Source organism: Anthonomus grandis, chromosome 5 (genome assembly GCF_022605725.1).
Source record: "Anthonomus grandis grandis chromosome 5, icAntGran1.3, whole genome shotgun sequence".
NCBI classification, from domain to species: Eukaryota; Metazoa; Arthropoda; class Insecta; order Coleoptera; family Curculionidae; genus Anthonomus; species Anthonomus grandis.
The window spans coordinates 37,126,652-37,149,200 of NC_065550.1; the positions used below are offsets into that span (position 1 = coordinate 37,126,652).

Below are 22,549 nucleotides of genomic sequence, written 5' to 3' on the forward strand. Positions count from 1 at the left end.
AAGGAATGACAATTCAATTGAGAAGCTTAAAACAAAGGAAAATCCATTTCAACTACCTGGAAAGTAAGAAAAAATGACCCCAACTGCTTAGAATAAATGACAATTTATTTCAGGAGCCTGAAACATATGAAAATTAACATTAGTTTCCTGGAAACTTAAGAAAAAAGATCCAAATTGCGTGAAATAAATAAGGATTTATTCCAGGAGATTAAAGCACGTAAAAAAACCATTCAACTACCTGAAAAACTAGAAATACAGGATTCAAACTGTCTGAAATAAAAGACAATTTATTCTAAGAAATTAGCGCAAAGGAAAACCCACTTCAACTGCCTGGAAAACTGGAAAAAATCACGCCAGCTGCTTGAAATAAATAACAATTTATTCAAGGAGCTTGATATATATGAAAAACCCCTTCAACTACCTGGAAACTTGGGATAAATCGCTTAAATTGGATGAAATAAATGAAAAGTTACTCCAGGAGCTTAAGACAAAGGAAACCCCGTTCCAACTGCCTGGAAAACTGGGAAAAATGACCCCATCTGCCTGCAGTAAATGACAGTTTATTGTGACAATAATAACAATGTTCCGCACAACAACTCAATTACAAACATCAATATTGAAATTAAAAAAAATTATTTTACTAGCACTTCGTAAGTCTAAATTTATACCTACAATAGGTCCTGATTTAATTCCTTAATTTTTTTCTCATACGAGAGTATCGTTTTGCACTCGTGAAACCTCGTATTTTAAGAAAAAAATTAAACACCAAAAAACACCTCACGTATGGAACAAATGTAAAGTTTATCCTATATTTTAAAAAAAGCGACAAAAATTATAATAAATAATATATTAGTTTGTAAAAAATCGTGTATTTCTTGACCAATAAAGTGGCTTGAGTAAGATAAAATAATTATCACAGCAGTGATTTAAAAAAAAATGGTTTTCTCTTAGCGGTGATAGTTATTTAAAAAGTCAATAAAAAAATTAAATCATAATTTGTTTATGAAATTTGTCATGGACAATTCCCATGAATAACATAAAAACTTGTTTCTACTACCGAAGAGAAGATTAAAAGAAAATCAAAAATACCAAATTACTTTACGCACTAGTGCTTAAAAAATTAAACCTGGAAAGTGTGTTTAGTGAGTACTTTACGCACGGTAGTAGAAAAATTCTTTTTTGCACTTGACGTAATCATTGTACCGATTTAGAGCTCCTTGTTGACCATAAATCGGACTAATTTATTAATCGTAACGGTTATTCCATGCAGTCTATTTTCATGATAGTGATTATGATAATAAAAAAAAAATCCAGAAAATTTAACTGTTTTTTTTTTCCATTTTGGTTCAATATAGTAAAGAATTTTTAATATCCCTGGACATTACGTAGTGGCAGGTGAGAGGGAAAGGGAGGAGGGAGGCAGCCGAAGGAGTAAAAATGCGAAGGACGTAGCTCGCACGTTCCGGTGCACCCCGTTTGCCTCCCCCACACCCTCCTGTTCACTCCCGGGGGAATATAGAGCCCCCCTGGACCAAAGAAGGGAGGAGGGGGTCTCAAGGCGACGACGCCAAAGAAAGAATGAAAATAAACGACGGTAAAAACGGCGATTATAAAGTTTATTTTGCCGGTTTTTCGCCGCCTTTTTTAATTCACGAGATGTGTTTATTAAATTTTTAGGATCTACGAACACGCCCCGGTTCTTTTCGATTTAATTAGATCCAGTTTTTGGCATATTAGTGCTTCGTTCAGTACGTGTTAATTTAGCGAGGAGTCATGGGGTTTTTACCGTTTTTAGTGAAAAATTATAATTTTTTTCATGTTTTATTCAAATGCTTGGACGATTTTAAGAAATCTAAAACGGAGAAAAAAAGCTAAAATAGTCAGAAATATATGGAAAAAAAATATATTTCGGGCAGTGAAAACCTTTTTTCCACTTCTTAGGTAATTAAGGTCCTTTTCAGTGAATTTTCCACTACCATTGCCTGGGCGTAATATTTAATTGTCCTTTTATAAAGCGGTTTATCCCTTACTTCATTTTTTTTAAATCGTCTAAATAGTTAAATAATTGATTTTCTTCTAAGCAGTTGAAAATTATCTGGATGTAATAAATAACTCGATTAATGTCGAGAAATTTTTAACTACCGGGAAATAAGATTTTAAATGATCATTGCCAAGCATTTGAAAAAAAACTGAATAAAAAGAAAATCTCAGAGACGTTTTCATGCCAACAAAGTGGTCAAAAGTCCATTATTTGGCATTCTACGGCATCTCACCTCCCTCATATGCCTTGAATCATCTTTAAATGTTACTTTTCGTATGTAATTGAACCCACCACAACCGTGAACTATTAATGCATTGCGATCGTCAATGATTCCAGGGTCTCAGAGAGGTTTAAATGCCGAAAAAGGGGTCAAAAGTCTAATATTTGGCATTCTACCGCATCTCACCTCTCTCATATGCCTTGAATCTCCTTGAAATGTTACTTTTCATATGTAATTGAACCAACCACAGATGTGAACCACCAAATCATTGCGATCGTCAATGATTCCTGTATCTCAGAAAGGTTTTCATGGCAAAAAGAGGGTCAAACGTCCATTATTTGGCATTCTACCGCATCTTACTTCCCTCATATGCCATGAATCTTCTTGAAATGTTACTTGTCATATGTAATTGAATCAACCACAGACGTGAACTATCAATTCATTGTGATCGTCAATGATTCCAGGGTCTCAGAGAGGTTTTAATGCCAAAAAAGGGGTCAAAAGTCCAATATTTGGCATTCTACCGCATCTCACCTCTCTCAAATGCCTTGAATCAACTTGAAATGTTACTTTTCGTATGTAATTGAACCAATCACAAACGTGAACCATCAATTCGTTGCGATCGTCAATGATTGCTGGGTCTCAGAGAGGTTTTCATTCCAAAAAAGGGGTCAAAAGTCCAATATTTGGCATTCTACCGCATCTCACCTCTCTCAAATGCCTTGAATCATCTTGAGATGTTACTTTTCGTATGATGTAAAACCGACGACAGATATAAACCATCAATTCATTGCGATCGTCAATGATTCCAAGTCTCAGACAGGTTTTAATGCCGAAAAAGGGGTCAAAAGTCCAATATTTGACACTCTACCGCAGCTCATCTCTTTCACATGCCTTAAATTATCTTGAAACGTTACTTTTCATATGTTATTGAACCAACTCGTCTGTTTAAATGTAATAAGAGTATTCTGAAGATTCTACTGTTCATAGGTTCCAAGATATTCTAAAATTTTAGTCCATTATTACGATCAAAAAGGCATTTTTCACAATGTTCAAAAAGATTGAATTTTTTCCATTTAAGTAATTTATCATCATAACACAGTGTTTTTATGATCTATATGATGAGAGTATGCCAAGGATAATAATGAGTATGCAATGACATTTTTCAAAGTTTTACGCTCGTTTAGGAGAAAAGCTATTTATATTTTTTTTATAGTTTTAACGGATCTTACGTATCTTTATCCGTTTGAATCGAATGAGACTATTCGCAAAGTCATACCATTTACACTTCTCGAGATATTACAATATTTTAGGACAATTTTAAGGCCAAAAAAACCCATGCTCTTATTTTTACAAATCTACTCAGATCCTATAATAACCCGGTATTTTCGAAATGCATAAGATAAAATCATACCACTACGTAAAAAAATCTTCACTTTAGAGACGAATTATTTAGGACTCTCCACTCTCACAATTTTTTTACGGCATTTTTATCCTCTTAACGCGCTTAATCCATCTATCCGAAAACCGAAATTGCCGAAACTTTCCAATCATCTCCCTTATGTAAACGAATCTCTTTATTACTCCCCAAAAGTCTCTTGGTTTTTCTTAAATATTTATTCATGGTCCTTCACATTTTCCCACTTGTTTGTCGTTTAAAATGGCAATAAGACTCCGAAGGCATACAACACGTGTTCCGGTTTTCCTACAGGAAACCACCGTAAGATCGATCCCGTGAATATATTCCTTATATACGAGAGAAGGAAGGTATTCGTTCAGAAGAAACACAGATGTTCCGATTGCCTTTAGGTACATATATTACGGGTTTCAATAAAACTTATTGGATATGAGACGTAGAGCCGGGGGGGGAGGGAGGGGAAATATAACCTCATTTAACCGTATTTTATAGATTATAACCCCCCTGCCCTTCCTCGTTCAACGTTTAAAAAAAAACACGTAAATCCATAGGGGTGATAATTCATCCACGCCACGTTCCCATATGACAAATATACAGCAGTTACTGGAAAAATGATCCACAAATTACTTCAAACAAACACAAAAGATTATCAGGGTTGTTTTTTTGCTGTGCCATGCTGTTTTTTACGCCTAAAAGCGTATGAAAATACACTTTTTTTTTCGAGGATTTATTTTGAATGTGCGCCCGAATTACGTACAAATTTTGCGTTGGTTTTTTTGATAAGGTGTTGCTTGTATCCAATTTTTTGCAATTTAAAACTTGACTAAATTACCTTGAATTAGTTCATAACATAATTTGATTTTTATGTTAAAAGTTTCTTTAGACTCTCATGTGTCAGTGGTACGTAATCAAATATTGGCTTGATGACTTTGTGAACCAATTAAAATGTTTTCTGGATTATTTTACATCAATATAGAGAAGTTGGATAGATTTAATGGTAAAAGCGTTGTTTTGAGTTAAGAAGTTTGGTAGTTACAACCGTTTTTACTAATTTACGTTATTCTTAAGAATATTTCACTTCTGATGGATGCACATATAATTTAAGAAAAAATGCTTTCACTACCTGCAAAAGATACATTTTAAATTTTCATTTAAACGCCTGTAAAAAATATAGCTAGTTTTTTTTCAAGCAGTTAATTATTATAAATTAAAGTATGTAAGGTGAAACCAAATCTACTGCAACTGCTTGGAAAAAATACTTTAATTTTCTTTTACGTCCAGGCAGTTGAATGAATTTTTAGAAGAAATGATTCAACTGATTGGAAAAAACTGCATATTTTTATTTTATTTATAAACAGCTGCAAAATTTAAAGAAAAAATGCTTCTACTCCTTGAAAGAAAACAAAAAGTCAGGAAATTTCTTCTAGGCAGTTAATTATTTGAAATTTAATTGTTAGAACAGTTAAATATCTTTATTAATCGGTTCTAACATATATTTATAAAAAATTTTTTTTTCAATACTTTCAGGGCATTTTTACTTTTTTACGGACAAAAAAAATGTTTTTTTTTTCTTTTCAGACTGTAAAATTGTTACTGTGTTTTTAAGGTTCATATAAAACATTATTTTAAGTGTCTGGAAAAATATTTTCTCTTACAGGCACTAAAATTGTTCATGTTTTTAAGAAAGCCTCAGAAAAAATATTTTAAAAATTGTTTTATTCCTTCCAGACAGAAAAATTGTTTGAAATATCTGAGAAAAATTATTTTCTAGTTTTCAGGCAGTAAAATTGTTAATGTTTTTTTTTCAAGGCTTTATACAAAACATTGAAAAAATTGTTTCATTGGAAAAATCTATTTAAGTGCAGAACTATGGCTAAAATAAATTATTTATCCCATCCAGGTATTAAAATTGTTTTTTAGATCTTAAAAAAAAAATAGTACATTTATCCTTTGATTGAAACAGTTGGTGTGACAGTGATATCAAACAGTGACACTCGAAGCACAAAACACTTTAACCACTAACCAAAACTCTTTATTTTACTCTAAAATTTGGTTTTATATAGGTTCTTTGTATATTGCCTAAAAAATTTAACAATTTTACTGCCTCAAAGGGAAATACGCACTTTTTTCCAGGCACTTTCACGGGACAATTTTTTAAATGTTTTGTAGGATGACTTGAGAAAGAAATGAAAAGAAAAAACGATTTCTTTTAGGCAATAGAATATTATCGCCTAAAAAAATGTTGCCTAAAGAATACAATAATTTCTAGGCACGATAAGGCAATGAAAACATTATAACAATAACAATTTTACTGCCTGGAAAATTTTAAAAAAATTTCTAAATAATATTTAAAAACGTGTATATAATAAATCTATATTGTGTAGAGAAAATTGTTTTTTCCAGGTATTTTAAACAATTTTCGACAGTTTTTTATGTTGCCTAAAAAATTAACAATTTTTCTTCCAGGAAGGGAATGCAGCAATTATGTTCAGGCATTTGAAACAATTTTCCAGATGTTGTGTTTTGTACGATGAGGTAATAATAACATTAACAATTTTACTGCCTGGAAGATAAAAAAAATGTTTCTCCAGGCACTTTAAATAATTTTTAAAAACGTCTATATAATAAATCTATATTCTGTAGAGAAAATTGTTTTTTCCAGGTATTTTAAACAATTTTCGACAGTTTTTTATGTTGCCTAAAAAATTAACAATTTTACTTCCAGGAAGGGAATGCAGCAATTATGTTCAGGCATTTGAAACAATTTTCCAGATGTTGTATTTTGTACGATGAGTTTATAATAACATTAACAATTTTACTGCCTGAAAGATAAAAAAAGTATTTTTCCAGGCACTTTAAACAATTTTTAAAAATGTGTATATAATAAATCTATATTGTGTAGAGAAAATTGTTTTTTCCAGGTATATTAAACAATTTTCGACAGTTTTTTATGTTGCCTAAAAAAATTAACAATTTCACTTCCAGGAAGGAAATACAGCAATTTTTTTCAGGCATTTGAAACAATTTTCCAGATGTTGTGTTTTGTACGATGAGAGAATAATAATATTAACAATTTTACTGCCTAGAAGATAAAAAAATATTTTTTCCAGGCACTTTATTTAATTTTTAAAAACGTGTATATAATAAATCTATATTGTGTAGAGAAAATTGTTTTTTCCAGGTATTTTAAACAATTTTCAAAACAATTTCACTTCCAGGAAGGGAATGCAGCAATTTTGTTAAGGCATTTGAAACAATTTTCCAGATGTTGTATTTTGTACGATGAGTTTATAATAACATTAACAATTTTACTGCCTGAAAGATAAAAAAAGTATTTTTCCAGGCACTTTAAACAATTTTTAAAAATGTGTATATAATAAATCTATATTGTGTAGAGAAAATTGTTTTTTCCAGGTATATTAAACAATTTTCGACAGTTTTTTATATTGCCTAAAAAAATTAACAATTTCACTTCCAGGAAGGAAATACAGCAATTTTTTTCAGGCATTTGAAACAATTTTCCAGATGTTGTGTTTTGTACGATGAGGGAATAATAATATTAACAATTTTACTGCCTGGAAGATAAAAAAATATTTTTTCCAGGCACTTTCATTAATTTTTAAAAACGTGTTATTAATAAATCTATATTGTGTAGAGAAAATTGTTTTTTCCAGGTATTTTAAACAATTTTCGACAGTTTTTATGTTGCCTAAAAAATTAACAATTTCACTTCCAGGAAGGGAATGCAGCAATTTTGTTAAGGCATTTGAAACAATTTTCCAGATGTTACGTTTTGTACGATGAGGTAATAATAACATTAACAATTTTACTGCCTGGAATATTAAAAAAAATATATTTTCTTAGGCACTTTAAATTACTCTTAAAAAAACCTGTACAAATAATTTTTTGCAGGTATTTTAAACAATTTTCAATAGTTTTTTATGTTGTCTAAAATAATTAACAATTTCACTTCCAGGAAGGGAACCTAGCAATTTTTGCCAGGTACATAAAACAATTTTCCAAACGTTTTGTATTATGCCACGAAAAAAACATTAACAATTTTTAGTAAAGGAAAAAAATAATTTAATACAATTTTATTATCTGGAAGCCTGAAAGTATTTTTTTTCAGGTTTTTAAAACAATTTTTTGACAATTTCTAATGTTGCCTTAAAAAAAAAATTTACTGTCACAAACAATTTTTTTCATGCATTTCAAACACTTTTTTGAAATTTATTTGTGTTGTGTTAAGAAATAAAATACTGCCTAGAAAAAATAAACAATTCAACTGTTAATAAAAATTTAACTTTCAAATTAAAAGCTATTTAATATTGCCTGAAAAAAAGAGAATATTTTACTGCCTTTTTTTCGTTTACTTCACTGATTTTTTCTTATGATTTAGGATACTTTACTTTTCAGGTGCATAAAATCAGTGAAATGATTTTTTTTTATCCTGGAATATGCAAAATTAGGTTTTTTCCAGACATTTAACTTCATGTAAAACGGGGAATTCTTATACTGGAATATGTAAGTTTAGGTATTTTTTTAGGCAATAATAATAATTAGTTTATTCAAGAAAATACAGTAAAATAAAGTTTAAAATTAAAATGTCTGAATAAGCAAATAACCCACAAAAGGTTAACCCTGTCAGGGATTTATGGAATACATAGAGTAATCAATTAAACAAATAATTTTTTTAAATGGAAAAAAAAATTTTAATCTTAAATTGGTACTATCTATTACACTAATAATGATAAAAAGTACTTATGCTATTCGAGTTTTTACTCCTAAGAAGTGCTAAAATATATTCAAATAACAATTGTCAAGTTGATAACATAACACAATAAACAAATGATGAATTCTTGTATAACAGCCAAGTTGGAAGTGTTATATGTGTCAAAATAGGGTTTTGCGTCTAAATCAGGAATAAATAGTAATAAATTAGGGTTTATTTATACTACCTCTTAGCCAATTAAAATTTGTTTACATAAAAATTTCGATAGTTAAAGTAGTGTTTGTACAAATTCTCACTATTCTTGAGAATATTTTAACCCCGATGGAAAAATCGCATATTCCAAGATGCTATCTGGACCGAAAATTAATAATGTGTTTAAAATGCAAGCTCACGTAACGCGGGTGCCACACACAAATTAATTCGCCAATTTCGGGGTGGGAATCTGATAAAATTTTCACTCGATAGAGTCGAAAAATCCGGGTTAAAACGTGATTAAACCGAATGTTTACTAATCATTTTCTCTGTTTTCTTTCTTTTTACGAGAGCTAATTTGGATAGAAATTGGTTGGTTTAAGTGTGACCACAGACGTGACCAATATTTATCCATATTTTTTTTTTAATTTTTTCGAGTAACTCAAGTGATTTTCTGTTTTTTCATGTAGAAAACTAAAATAATTTCAATATTTGATTTTGCAGGTTACTTTTCGTATTTTTTTCCTGATTCAAACATTTTTACTAAGCAGTATTTTTATGTAAGAGAAACTTGCGAATTTTTTTTTATTTGTTACCCTTTTTCCAAATTTACCTCAATTTCACATATTCCAGGTTGGTATAATCTCAATTTTTTTATACCAGGGCCCTATAACACATTTACAAGTTTACAAGTTATAATTAATTTACCGTATATACCTACAAGTCGTGATGAATTCAGTAACACATCAGAAACAACTACAATAATTGTAATTTTTTTACGATTGTAGGACTACGAGTACATATGTATAACAGACTTGTTAAAACGAGTTTAAGCTGTTTAGGATTAAAAGTTATAGGTTGTTTGTTAGTTTGTTCGTTCGTATAAGCGATACGGTGAGAAGGCTGATTTCGGTTGATTAGTAAAAATGTCGTCTAAACAAATTATTTTTTAAAGAAAAATGCAGTTTTTGATAAAAATTAAAGAAAACCAGGAAATTCTATTTGGTGCTTTCTCAGATAGACTTAAAAAGCAAGACAAAGTCGAGAAATAGAAAGAAATAGCCCAAGTAGCCCAAAGTATATGCTTAGTTTCAGTAGAGTAGGATTGGACCTACGTAAGAGATACTGTCTGGCAGAATTTGAAGAAATCTGCAATGGTGAGTCTTTCGTTATTGAGCAATCAACATAATTTATTTACAAGTGATTTTGACATTAGGTACTAAACCCATTATAGATAAAATATACACAATGACATAATATACTATTTCGCATTTTAGCTTAAAATAGACAACGACTGGTGGGAAAGGCATGTTCGGATAACGGAAATAGATAAGATAATTTTGGATATTGTTGGAAAGGAATCTCCAATTATTTGTGGACTTGGAGTCTCTGAGTCGTTCGAGGTAGCCCAGACTCAGTCAACAGAAACGCCTGTAGCAAATGAGACTGTCCACCCAAGCGGACATGAATGTGGACCATCTACTTCAAGCAAAAGCCAGTAAGTCATTCGTCATTATCAACTCGTATAGACTAGTATATGGGTTTTATGTGTCTTTTGAAATAAAAAGTGCAGCAAAATGCAAAGTTTTATAACAAATCAATTTCCAATCCATTCATCTATCCATTTCGAATTTTCACATTTCATTGTAGGAAAGAGAAAATTTGTCGAAAGCACGGGTAAAAGTGACGATAAAAATGAAAAGCTGAAACTACAAATTGAACATATAAAATTACAAAACTATAAAACCAAGCTGGAAATATTAAAATTAGAAACAGACCTCGGGTTACCGTTTTCTGAATTTACCTCGCAGTTCCAAAATAACTTCCAATCAGAAAACGGCAAGACCTATTTATCTTTATAATAATTTATCTAGTACCTATAATTTAGATATAGTTTAAATCCTTCGTTAATAAAAGTTGTTAATAAATGAAATAAATATTTTCGTATAGAAATGAAACACGTTTTTAATAAATTTTAGAGCACTCTATATACATATTTTACTAGAGTCTGTTGTTTCTGTTAAAATAATTAATCAGTTCGGCTAATCTAGTTTGCGCTCCAACAATTATCATCAAAATGTTCATAATTTTCTTCATTGTCTGATAACTCTTCACCATCGTCTACCATGAAATCATCCGCGTCCCCATCACCTTTTGAAATGTTGCATAAAGTGGCACAGCATTTGAAAACATTTACAGAAAAAACAGGGCTCACGCATAGGTAGTTCAAACAAAGAAATTTTTCTTTTAAAATCCCAAACGCATTTTCTATTACTCTTCTTGTTCGTTCGTGAGCTCTGTTGAAATCCTGTTGGGCTTGATTTAGTGGATTTTCATATGTTGGTGGAATCAACCATTGTTTTAGCGGATAAGCTGAGTCTCCCAGAATCACCGAATTAGGATGGGGTCTCCAACCATTTTTCATTCTTCGAAATAAATTACCGTTACGAAGTACTCTTGCGTCATGAACGCTACCGGGCCAGTTAGCACTAACATAATATATATGATATATGATGCTATATATATAAGCTTGTTAGTGATATAACTAAAAGTATGGACAAAAATAAAAAGTGCCTTGCGGTGTTTCTCGACCTAACAAAAGCATTCGATACAGTGTCACACCAAATATTATTACAAACATTAGAAAAATATGGTATCAGAGGCAAAGTATTACAACTTTTACAGAGTTATCTATCAAACAGAATGCAATACACCAAGATAAAAAGTAACCTTAGCGATCCTGATATCATTAAAATTGGAATACCGCAGGGCACTGTACTAGGACCCCTACTTTTTAATGTTTATATAAATGCAGTGAATGATATAAAAACTCCTGGCAAAGTAATATCCTATGCAGATGATACAGGAATTATATTTATTGGAGACACATGGCAAGAGGCAAAAGTTAAGTTTCAAGAAGGTCTATCATTAATCAAAAATTTTTTCGACACCTTTAAATTGTCACTAAATCCAAAAAAATCTAAATATATAGCATTTTCCATAAACAGTTTAAATAGACCAAACTTTCAAAATATTATTGTAAACAATATTAATGAACCAATTGCACAGGTAAACTCTATAAAATATTTGGGAGTCCATATAGACAAACATCTAAAATGGGATATACACATTGATTATTTAACAAAAAAGATAAAGGCACTCTTACATAAATTTTATTTACTAAGGGAAATTTTGTGCAGAAAACTGATTGTGTTGATCTATAAAGCTCTCGTGGAACCCCTATTAAGGTATGGGATATTGATTTGGGGTGGGGCATATGAAAACAGTATAAAAAATCTTAAAACAATACAAAACTCAATAGTAAAGATAATGTTAAAGAGACCTAGGTTATTTTCAACAAAGCAATTATATAATTCTGAAATACAAGATTTGAAAACTCTTTTTATAACAACCTGTTGCTCTTATGTTCATAAATTCTATGGTAAACAAAGTATAATAAACCATAGACACCAAACCCGAGCTAATAAACACCAGCAAATTGTACTACCTTATATGATTCGAGATTTTGGTCAACATTCGGCAGTATTTTTAGCTCCAAAATTTTATAACCTTCTCCCAGAAAATGTCAAACAACAGAAATACTACAAAAAGTTTAATGAGCATGCCCTAAGTTATATATTAGAAAACAAAAGAAAATTTTGTTGATTGATCATATGTGCTTGTATCAATATTCTGCTTTTCACCAAACTTTTTATTTTCTTACTCGATAGCAATCACAACATAAATACATAAGGGAAAAAGAAAAAAATCTCAGTATGGACATTTATTCAATTATTTATTTTGTTTCAAATATTATAGGTTTTAGGTACCAAAGACTAGAAAATTCTGTAAAATACTACATAATACCTTTGTAGTTAAAATGTATATGTGTATATAGTATATAAATCTTTTTTTTTTCTCTTTTTCTCATTTTTATTGTCTGGTTTTTGATTTTTGTTATGTAGTTTTGGGTAAACTTATTTAAAATGTTAAATATTGTGAACTAATTTATATAACGGCTGGCCTGCTAAGGGTAACAACATTGATATATTAGAATTTTTAAATTGTTTCTACCATAGCACATACAGACAGATACTCTGGTATCTAGGTGCTTTATATTCTTAGAATTGTAATATTTTATATTGAAGTTGAATATATTGAATTGAATTAAATTGAATTAAAATATAATAAAATTTTAGGTCAGGACCACAAACAGCCATACAATTAATTGAATGTTTACCATGGCGATCTACAAAGGCTGGCTCGTCTATAATCGGGGCATCTATATTTATCAGTGTTCCATCGACAGCACCACATACTTCGGGAAAACCGGCGATGCCATGAAATCTTTGAATAATATCCAATGTATTATGTGGCCATGACACGATTTCGTCAAATGTTATATCATTTACCGCATTAACAGTGTCATGTACGCATCGGCACACAGTGATTTTTGAAACACATGCATATCGCAAACGCCATGATACTGACCTCCAGTTCTTCCTCTCAGATTAATATCTTCTGCTGTGGAGTCAATCCATACCACCGAATTGTGTTATTTTTTAGCGCGGCTCCAATATCCCGAACAAGACTTTGACATTGCTAAGACGGAACCTTTCCTTGAACTCGCCATCGCTAAGAAAATTAAAGTCTGTTCTTATGTTGAATCGGTATTCCCTGTGGGGGGCACCTTCATTGTCACTTGACCACATACCGAGAACAAAAACTAATATTCACAGTGAGAAAAACTAATGTTTACATGATGTTAAAGAAAAACAAAATCTAGTAGTTTTAAAGTTAGTTTTCAATTAATTGTTGAATTATTTACTTCTACCAGTCACTGTTTTTTTTTCTGAAAATAAAATAAAAATAATTTGAAAAGTTATTTAAGATGCCTGAAAAAAATTGATTTTTTTCCATCCAGTAAAACTGATTTTTTGTTAAAGCAACATAAAAGTACTTTAAATAAATAATTAAATAAATGAATAAATTCTTTATTTGACTACTTCGTAAAAAATTATCAGTAAACATACATGACAGACTCGCATTTTTTTTACACTATTTTACACATTACACTTAACAAAGTTACTTTATATCAAAATGTAACATGAAAGTTGACTAAAATAGATCTGACCTACATAAAGAAAAAAAATATACATATTTAATATGTCATAATTACATTTTTTTCCCTATTGAGCGCCCCCATGTACTCCCGAGTAAAGTAGAAGGCATTTTCTGTGAGATAAAGCCTGACAGTTTTCAAAGTCTTTCAAGTTTTTTGCGTTCGTTGGTAAAGTGTTATATAATGCAATATTTGGTGAATTCTTTCTTGACAATTCAAATCTATACCTATGTGTTTACTTGCTTGTCCTATCGTTTCTTCGTTTTCATCTTTATAACAACACATCACTTTTGGCTTTTCTTTCAATATTTTGATTTAGAATTCCGAGTTTTTTCAGTCATTTCCTAATACAAATTTTTCAAAATTAAAAAAAAAATGTTTTTCAATAAAAAAAAGCAAATACAATTTAGAACATAAAATAAATATTTCAAAATTCGTGGAAAAAATCGTGTTTCGTCCCTGGATGAAAAATTGGAAAAAATTATTTTGTCCCTTTCAGACAATGGTATTTCATTTTTTAGGTAATATACAGGGTGTTTCAGAACTATGGGATCAAACTTCTAGGGGTTGTTCAGTGCAACAGTAGAATCCATTTGAGTATAGGAACCCATGTCCGGAAATGTGTCACTACGCCACTATGGCCCTAAGACGCGTTTAAATTTAAAAAAAAATATTAATTACCTAAATAGGATCTGATGCATTTATTTTTACCTTTTGTATATGATACCATCACAACCATTGTTCAAAACGTTTTCCTCCAACCTCAATACACCGATTTAAACGCCGCACATGATTTCGGCGGACTACACTAAAAATTTGATCCTCGTTTTGAATGATTTCAAATGCTGCTGTTATTCATTCAATTAAGTGTAGCTCTGATTCTACTGGAGTTTCGTAGACTAAAGACTTTACATGTCCCCACAAGAAAAAATCGAGCGACGTTAAATCGGATGACCTAGGAGGCCAAGAAACTGCTCCACCTCTGGCAATCCAACGGTGCCCAAACCGCTGAGCCAAATTGCGTACTTGCACAGCAAAGTGAGCCGGTGCTCCATCATGCTGAAACCACATTTGCTGCCTAACGTTTAGTGGAACATTATTTTCAAGGAGTCCTGGGAGAACTTCCTCCAAGAAATGCAAATAAATAGGTCCTGTTAACCGTTCCGGTAGAAGGTATTGCCGAATTAAACAATCATCAACAATGCCTGCCCATACGTTGACAGACCAACGATTCTGATGTTTTCTTGAAAAAATTGCATAAGGATTTTCTTCGTCCCAAACATGGCTATTCCTACTATTAAAAATACTGTCTCTTGTGAAAGAGGCTTCATCGGTCCACAAAACATTTCGTAAAAAATTTGGTTGTATAATGATGTAATCCAGAAGCCATCGACAAAATTGAACTCTACGATGATAATCGGCTGCAGTCATACCTTGACCTTTCTGGAAGTGGTAAGGATGGAGTTGTTGCTCGTGTAGTACCCGTCAGACAGAAGCGTTACTCGTATTCATATTCTTAGTGACGTCACGTGTGCTATTTGATGGTTCATCGGCAACTCGTTGCAGCACCTCTTCTTCAAACTCGACCGTTCTTACGGTTGAGCAACACCAGTATCATGCATCTTTCCAAGATGAAATCCATCCATTATGAAACTTCCCAAAGAAATCGTTTAAAATATTAAAAAAAAAAATTGCGTAAACTACTAAATGTTTTGTTAATTTAGAATAAGTGGGATCATAAATTTAATTTTTTTGAGCCAAGCTTATTTTAAAAAAAAGTTGTTTTGAAATAAAAACACCTTTTCATTTTTTTATTTTTTTATTTGCACAATAGGTCTCAAAAAAAAAACTTTTTTTATACTACAGTATGATTTAAATATTTAACAACCAAAAACTAATGGAACAAATCATTTCTTGACCTTGGCAGAACCTTAAGAGAGATAATCAATTTATCATGATAGCGATTTTACAGGAATATCGACCAAATTGAGATGGAAACCATAAAATGCTTTTCTCAACAGTAACTTTTCACATTTAAAAACAAAAACTCAAATTATAATATAAATATATTAAAAAAAAAGTCGATACATAATATAAGAAACATACAAACATTTTAAGTACTAAATAAGCCATTTAACTTAATATATACAATACAATAAATAAATACAGTCAGGACAAAAAAAAACAATTAAATCTAATACAATAAAATAAAGAATTTTGAGAGTGGCATAAAAGACAAACAAGAAGTGATCACAAAGAAGTCGTGGGACTAGTCGCGCCTCGTTTCCTCTCCCTAAAATCCTCAAAATACCAAAAATCGTCATCGCCTTTACTACTCCCACCCAATCCGGTCAACACCTCTAAATTAACAAAAAGTGTGTTCGTTAACTTGCAGCAGTTTACCCTCTATTCTATGTACAAAAGTTTCCTCGCTTAAGAAAACCCTCTTTTATTATGAGTTTCTAAAAAACGGAGCTCGTCCATACGTACTCATCGGAATCCCGCTCGGTTTGTACATTTCGTTTTGCTCGTAATCCACATCGTAATAAATCCCGCTTTGATTCTATTAAATTAAAAACAATTAGTTTAGTGAGTTTAATGTATTAAGGGACTTACTGCTATCGAGGCGTTACTCCTGCTCTTCGGTCTCGGAACGTGGAAATTTCTTCCAAGCAGGTCCACTTTGTCTTCTTCTTCGCTTGAACTGCTGTTGTCTAAAGGTCGCATACCTTGCATACTTGAGGCCTTACTTGCTAGCTGAGCCTTAAAATTTTTATTGTTAATTATTTGGACAAAAAAAGAGAAGAAGAATAAGGAGGAAAGTGGTGCGTCAGGGCGTAATGGAGATGGTAGAAACTGAAGATATAGTACAGTCAATCTGTAATTTTTTTTTTTTAAAACTATCCAAGTCGCTAATTTTTTGAGGGTCGATTCTATTTCCGAAGAAAAGCTTAAGTCCTCGGAATTGAGAGTCTCACCCCCCCCCCTTTTTTGGGAAACTCAAAAAGTTTTTCAAATCGATTTTCCAGCTAAACAGCGAGTCATACAGAAAAACTTATTAAATATAGAATGTAGAGCTTTTTGTGCTCTACAATTCATCTCATGGGCCCAAAGCGGTAGAACCAAAATTCGAAAAGTTAGAGGGCGCCAAAGTCACCAAAAATGACTTTTTTCATTTTTTCACTGAGAAACAATTTTTTTTACTATCGCAAGGATTGCAAAAATGTAGAGGACAAAAATACCTACAAAATGCATGCCTTACTTTTTTTTTTCGATTTACCGTTTTTGAGATATAATGCATTTAATACCGAAATGTTTACTTTCGTGTATTATGTAGCCTGCCTCAGATGTTTGGCGAAAGCTGTTTTTCGTCGCCTAACGTTTGCGCATCATGAAATTAAAGTAGAACCTGAACAAAATATCTTTTACCCTTCTTGACAAATTTGAGGGGGTTGACTCTCAATTCCGAGGACTTAAGCTTTTCTTCGGGAATACAATAGACCCTCAAAAAGTTAGCGACTTGGATAGTTTTTAAAAGTTCTGGCCTTTTTTAATTACAGATTGACTGTACTAATATGAGTAAAGCAAGAAAAAGTATACGTGGACTGGGAACGTTTATCATCCATGATAATATAATAGTATCTTGCTGTTATCAGTGATTAAATAAATGTGAAGAATAAATAGTCAAGACAAAAATGCTAATGAAAAACACAAATTGCGACTCAATACCCAAGCATGCAGCTTTAGATCTAGTCTGTCCAATGTCAAATTTACCAATATTCGGAACAAACTTTGAGTGCTAAAATGGTTATTAATTCTCATAATGTGATACTGGAACAACAATCTTCAGAAGAAGTTAGAGGAATTGCAATAGAGAAGGATCTAGTCGGTTTTCTGGAGGGACCTAGTACAATAAATGGAATGTACAGTTTAATAACTAATTGTTTTAGAATTTTACAAAACTATGGAATTAAATTTGGAATATTCAAAAACTATCGTTCGACGGAAAGGTTACGAATGGTTAGAACAAATGATTGCTATTTGTACAGTGCTTAAAGAAAATTTTCCCAGTTCGTAATAGTTTTTGAGATAATGAGGAAAAACTGTTAAGAGGTTAATCCCAATTTTCTGGAAAACTGTTGGACTTGAGAATTATTTTTTTATTGCATCTGATACGCATTGATATTCCAAATAACTTTTATTTCAATAATTTTTTTCTTGAGTTAATAGTTTTCCTATAGGTACCCTTTACGATCTTCCTCTGATTTTTTTTTGGGAAAATTGGGAATAACTTTTTCCTGGAACATTTTTTAAAAGAATATTGTAAAACTTTTTTAAAGCTTTTTGAACAATTTATTAATTTCTAAGGAAAAATATTTTTTATCAAAAAAAAAGAATTTGCAAATTTTTCACTTAAAAATTTATCTAATTTGTTAAAAATCTTACATAACTCTGTAATTTTTTAATTCACAATAAAATTCTATTTTTAATTTGAGTTCCAATGCTAAAAGAAAATATTCCATATTTTCAACAGTTGAAAAAAAGAGGAAAAACTGTTAATAAGTTTTTCCCAATTTTGTGGAAAACTGTTGCACTTAAAAATTATTTTTTATTGATGCGTATTGATATTTCAAACATCCTTTTTATTAACAATATTCTTCCACATCTAATAGTAATAAAAATCCATAAAAAAAATAAAATTCCTTACGATTTATTGCGAAAGATTTTTTTTGGAAAAATTGGATAGTACTTTTTTCTGGTACATTTTTCAAAAATCGTTTATAAGACTATTTTCTGAAGCTTTTTGAGCAATTAATAAGTTTATATAAATAATAGTTTTTGAAACAAAAATTTTACTTAAAAACTTTCCAATTTTTCAAAAATCCTCCAGAACTTCTTTATTTTAAGATTTACGACTAAATATTGTTTTTTATCATTTGTTCGATCTTTAACTAAGATCACGATGCTAAAAGAAAATTTTCCAAATTCCCAATAGGTTTGGAGAAATGTAGGAAAAATTCTCAAAAGTTTTTTTTCCACTTTTCGAGTTGGAAAAAATATTGTGACTGATTCCCATTGCCATTCCAAGAAACTCTTATTTTACCAATTTTTTTCTTCATCTTTATCAAAAAAAAAAAAACACCAAAATTATGAACATTTTCCCATGGGTACCGGTTTGAATATACGTATCTAACACTTTCCTTAACAAAGAAAAATCGACTTCTAAATAACTCCATTGCTATTGGAACACATAGTATTAAAGAAGCAGAACATGTCAAATATTTGAAAATTATAAAGCATCAACATCTCAAGTGGGTTTTATGTATTAAAGGCTTTTTTTTTTTTTATAGGAACAAACTGATTGCAGTTTATAATTCACTGATTGAATATGTTATAACAATGCTTTATAGAAGTTAAATACAATCAAAAATTATATATAAAAAAGATAGGTGGTGCCCCAACAGAAATTCTCTTCTATATGTACCATTTGTAATTATATACGTAAACATCTAAATACTTTCTACACTGCTTAATGACAAATATCTTTAATTGCCTTGTAAGAAACAGTTCTCTAGTTACATTATTAAATAAGTGTCCATAAGTGTTATGCAAATACTGAAGATTTATGGGATTAATAGATAATAAGTGTTTTATTGGGAATTTTTCAGTTAAATTATAGACCTATAGATATCGAAGGCTATAAAAACATTAATCAATTTCAAAAATATAGTTTTAGGCAACTATTTTTGAAAAATAAGGAATTATTCTCTCAATGAGTAAATAATTAAATATCGTCGGTTTTCGAGAAGAGTGACACAAGTCAAAAATCCCACTTTTTGAGATATTTGTACCCTTATTCTTAAATTCAGTGTACTTTTTATCTGGTAGAGTGTCACAAATAAACTATCAATGGTTGCCGCGAGATCACGCTAGTGACGTTCTTCTATTTTTGACATTTGGAAAATCGATTTTCTGATCTCTCTTTTTTCTCTTTTTATCTTAGAAACAGCTACTCTTATTCATAAATGTCCTAAACCTCCCTCTAACACTGGTCATATGACTCGCCAGGTTAACGATTTTCCCTTACCAATCCCTACATCCTCCCTCACCAAGAACTCACTTATATACCTCAGCAAAAAAATTTACAACCATGTTCCTCTATGTATCAAACAAATTTTAGAAGTTAAGAGATTCAAAAAGGAATTAAAATCACTTTTATTATCCAGGGCATATAGCCTTGACGATTTTTTTAATCATTTAGTGTTTTAGTTTTGTTTCCTGTTAAATAATGTAATTTACTTCTTCTAAATTCTGTTCTATTGACAGCTTTACTTATTTTTTAATGAAATTTATCAAAAAGATGCTTTTTTTTCTCAACCTGTTTTGTTATGATTAATTTTAGTAATGTGTGTAAATTTTATGGTAAAGTGTTTTAGAAGTTATGTTTGTTTGAAATTTAAAGTGAATTTGGAATTTTTTAGTTTTTAGGATGCTTGTACACAAGATTTTGTTGTCTTACGTAATATAGCACATTTTCTTTCTTTCTTTCTTTAATATTGACATATCTTTAGTTGCAGGCTAAGAGATAAGCCGCATTTTTTCAGTGAGAACGTCACATTTCGACTTAAGACTGTTTTGATGTTAATTTTTTTCTGCAATAGAGTATTATTTTGAAATGTGTCACTGTTGAACAAAATATATATTCTACTTAAAATGTTAGTTTTCTAGAAGAGTGTGTTAATTCGTATAGTGCCATTATTCTTGAACAACGTAAGTATAATATTTTTAATTATTTTTGTAAAAGAATGCATTATTTTGAGATATGCCGTAAGTGAGTTATTGTCGTAAAGCATAATAAATAAACATGGTATTAGTTTGAGTTGTGACGGTATTCTAGTAAATCAATTAAAAAACAATAAGACATATTTTGACATGTGACTTTATTCAAGTAAAATTAATTTGTAAATAGTTCGCTTTTTTGACTATTGTTGTAATCAATAAATAAAAAGTAATTAATTGGTTGAAATCTACTTATTTTGATTTTAAATGACATTTAACAAAAGCCTTTTGTTTAGACCAGAGACATTTAAAAAAAAAACACAATTACATTTCAGGCAGTGATTTAGCAGACAAAATGACAAGCCGTGGAAGGATGTTAGTAGAAATGGCAATCAATAGTACCGAGGCATTTGGATAATTCATGTAAGTTAATTAAAATAAAGTTGCCTAGAAAAAAATATTAAATTAAAATTAGTAGGTAAGTAGGTAGTATTTTTAATGTTGTACAAAATGTTTAAATAATTTAGACATATAAAATGTGTTAAAAAAGCAATTTCAATTATTTGTAATTATATGCAAATATATCCAAAAAGTTATTTGACTTACAGCCAGAAGCATCTGAAGATGCTTCAAACATAATTTCTACAGAGATACCTTTAAAAAACGCCAGGTCGACGCCGACGGGTGAACTTTTAACTGAAAGTAATTCAGAAAAAACCAGAGCTATTGAGGTCATAGAAGGAGAACCCTATCAGTCTCCATCATCTACATCGAGTTTTAATTCTGACTTAAGTTCTAGCAGCTCATCTTCATCTTCTAGTTCAGATTCCGAGTCATCAGATGAAGGTAAGAAATCTAAGTTAGCTATCTACTAAATATAATTTGAACATTATATTTTAGATACATCAGTTTATGAAAATTATATATTTTCAGATTGCGAAGATCCCATTAATAATAATAATAATAATAATAATAATAATAATAAATATTTTTTATTTGCATAGAAGAAACAAAAAAAATACAAGTTTACAAAATCTAGCAATAAATTTACGCAAATAAAAGGCCTACAAATTCATAATTCTGCCATGGCAGATTCTGGTCATAAACATTGTGGCCCCACACTTCATTAAAAAAAAATGGTAATTTCAGTAACGCTCATTAACAGTAACGCTTAACTAATAACTGATTAAATACAGCTTTTTCTTTAATCATATACCTAATAAACCTACATATAAGAGTTCTAAATTCTAAATTTGACAGTTTAACATCAAGCAAAACAATAAACACTGCAAATACCCAAAAAACAGATTAAATTTTTTGTTAAATAACAAAAAATAGAAAAATTATTGCAGACAATAAATAAATAAATAAAATGATCCCAATAAAATCAAAAAATCCTTTATTTAACGCACAACACGTCATTAATTCTTCTGAGAGTGAAGACCAGTCTGATGGGAAAGTAAATGCATCACAGGCCGGAGTCCCCATTGACGGCAATGAAGAAAAAGAAAAGAAAGAAAAAAAGGGAAGAAAAAGAGTATGTGATATTATGTCCAGCTAGAAAAAAAATGTGGCAAAACGTTTAAGAAATACCGGGCAAAGTTATAAACAAAATTGCCGGACAAAAAAAATAGCTAAGCCTCGCAAACTTAAAGCCCCATGTAGCGAAAAATGTAAACTGAAATGCAAAACGAAAATTTCAGAAGAAGATCGCCTAGAAATATTTAGTACATATTGGAAGTTAGGAAGCTTAGAAAAACAACGATATTTCATTGCCTCTTCCATAGAACCAATTAAACCTTAATATCGATATACCACTGAAAACAGTAGAAGAAACTTAAATAATGCTTATTATTTTATGTTAAGGGGACAAAGAACTCGTGTATGCAAAATATTTTTTAAAAATACCTTGGATATAAATGACAGACCAATAAGGACTGTCTTAGCTAAAAAGGATAAATTTATGAATGACATTCTACAAGAAGACCAAGAGGAAAACATGGTCATCACGCTCGAAAAAGTAAAGAAATGACGGATGAAATAAA

The 22,549-nt window shown here is 30.6% G+C and overlaps 1 protein-coding gene across 1 annotated transcript in view; it reads right to left on the reverse strand.

The window, feature by feature from the left end:
• Positions 1-15,772: 15,772 nt before the first annotated feature.
• LOC126736402 (uncharacterized) overlaps positions 15,773-22,549 on the reverse strand; it is a 70,310-nt gene continuing 63,533 nt past the window's right edge. The window contains exons 17-19 of the mRNA XM_050440731.1: positions 16,341-16,487; positions 16,215-16,287; positions 15,773-16,084 (exon numbers count right to left, since the gene is read on the reverse strand). Coding sequence (XP_050296688.1) covers positions 15,975-16,084; positions 16,215-16,287; positions 16,341-16,487 — 330 coding nt within the window. The 3' untranslated portion in view covers positions 15,773-15,974. The remainder of the gene's footprint in view (positions 16,085-16,214; positions 16,288-16,340; positions 16,488-22,549) is intronic.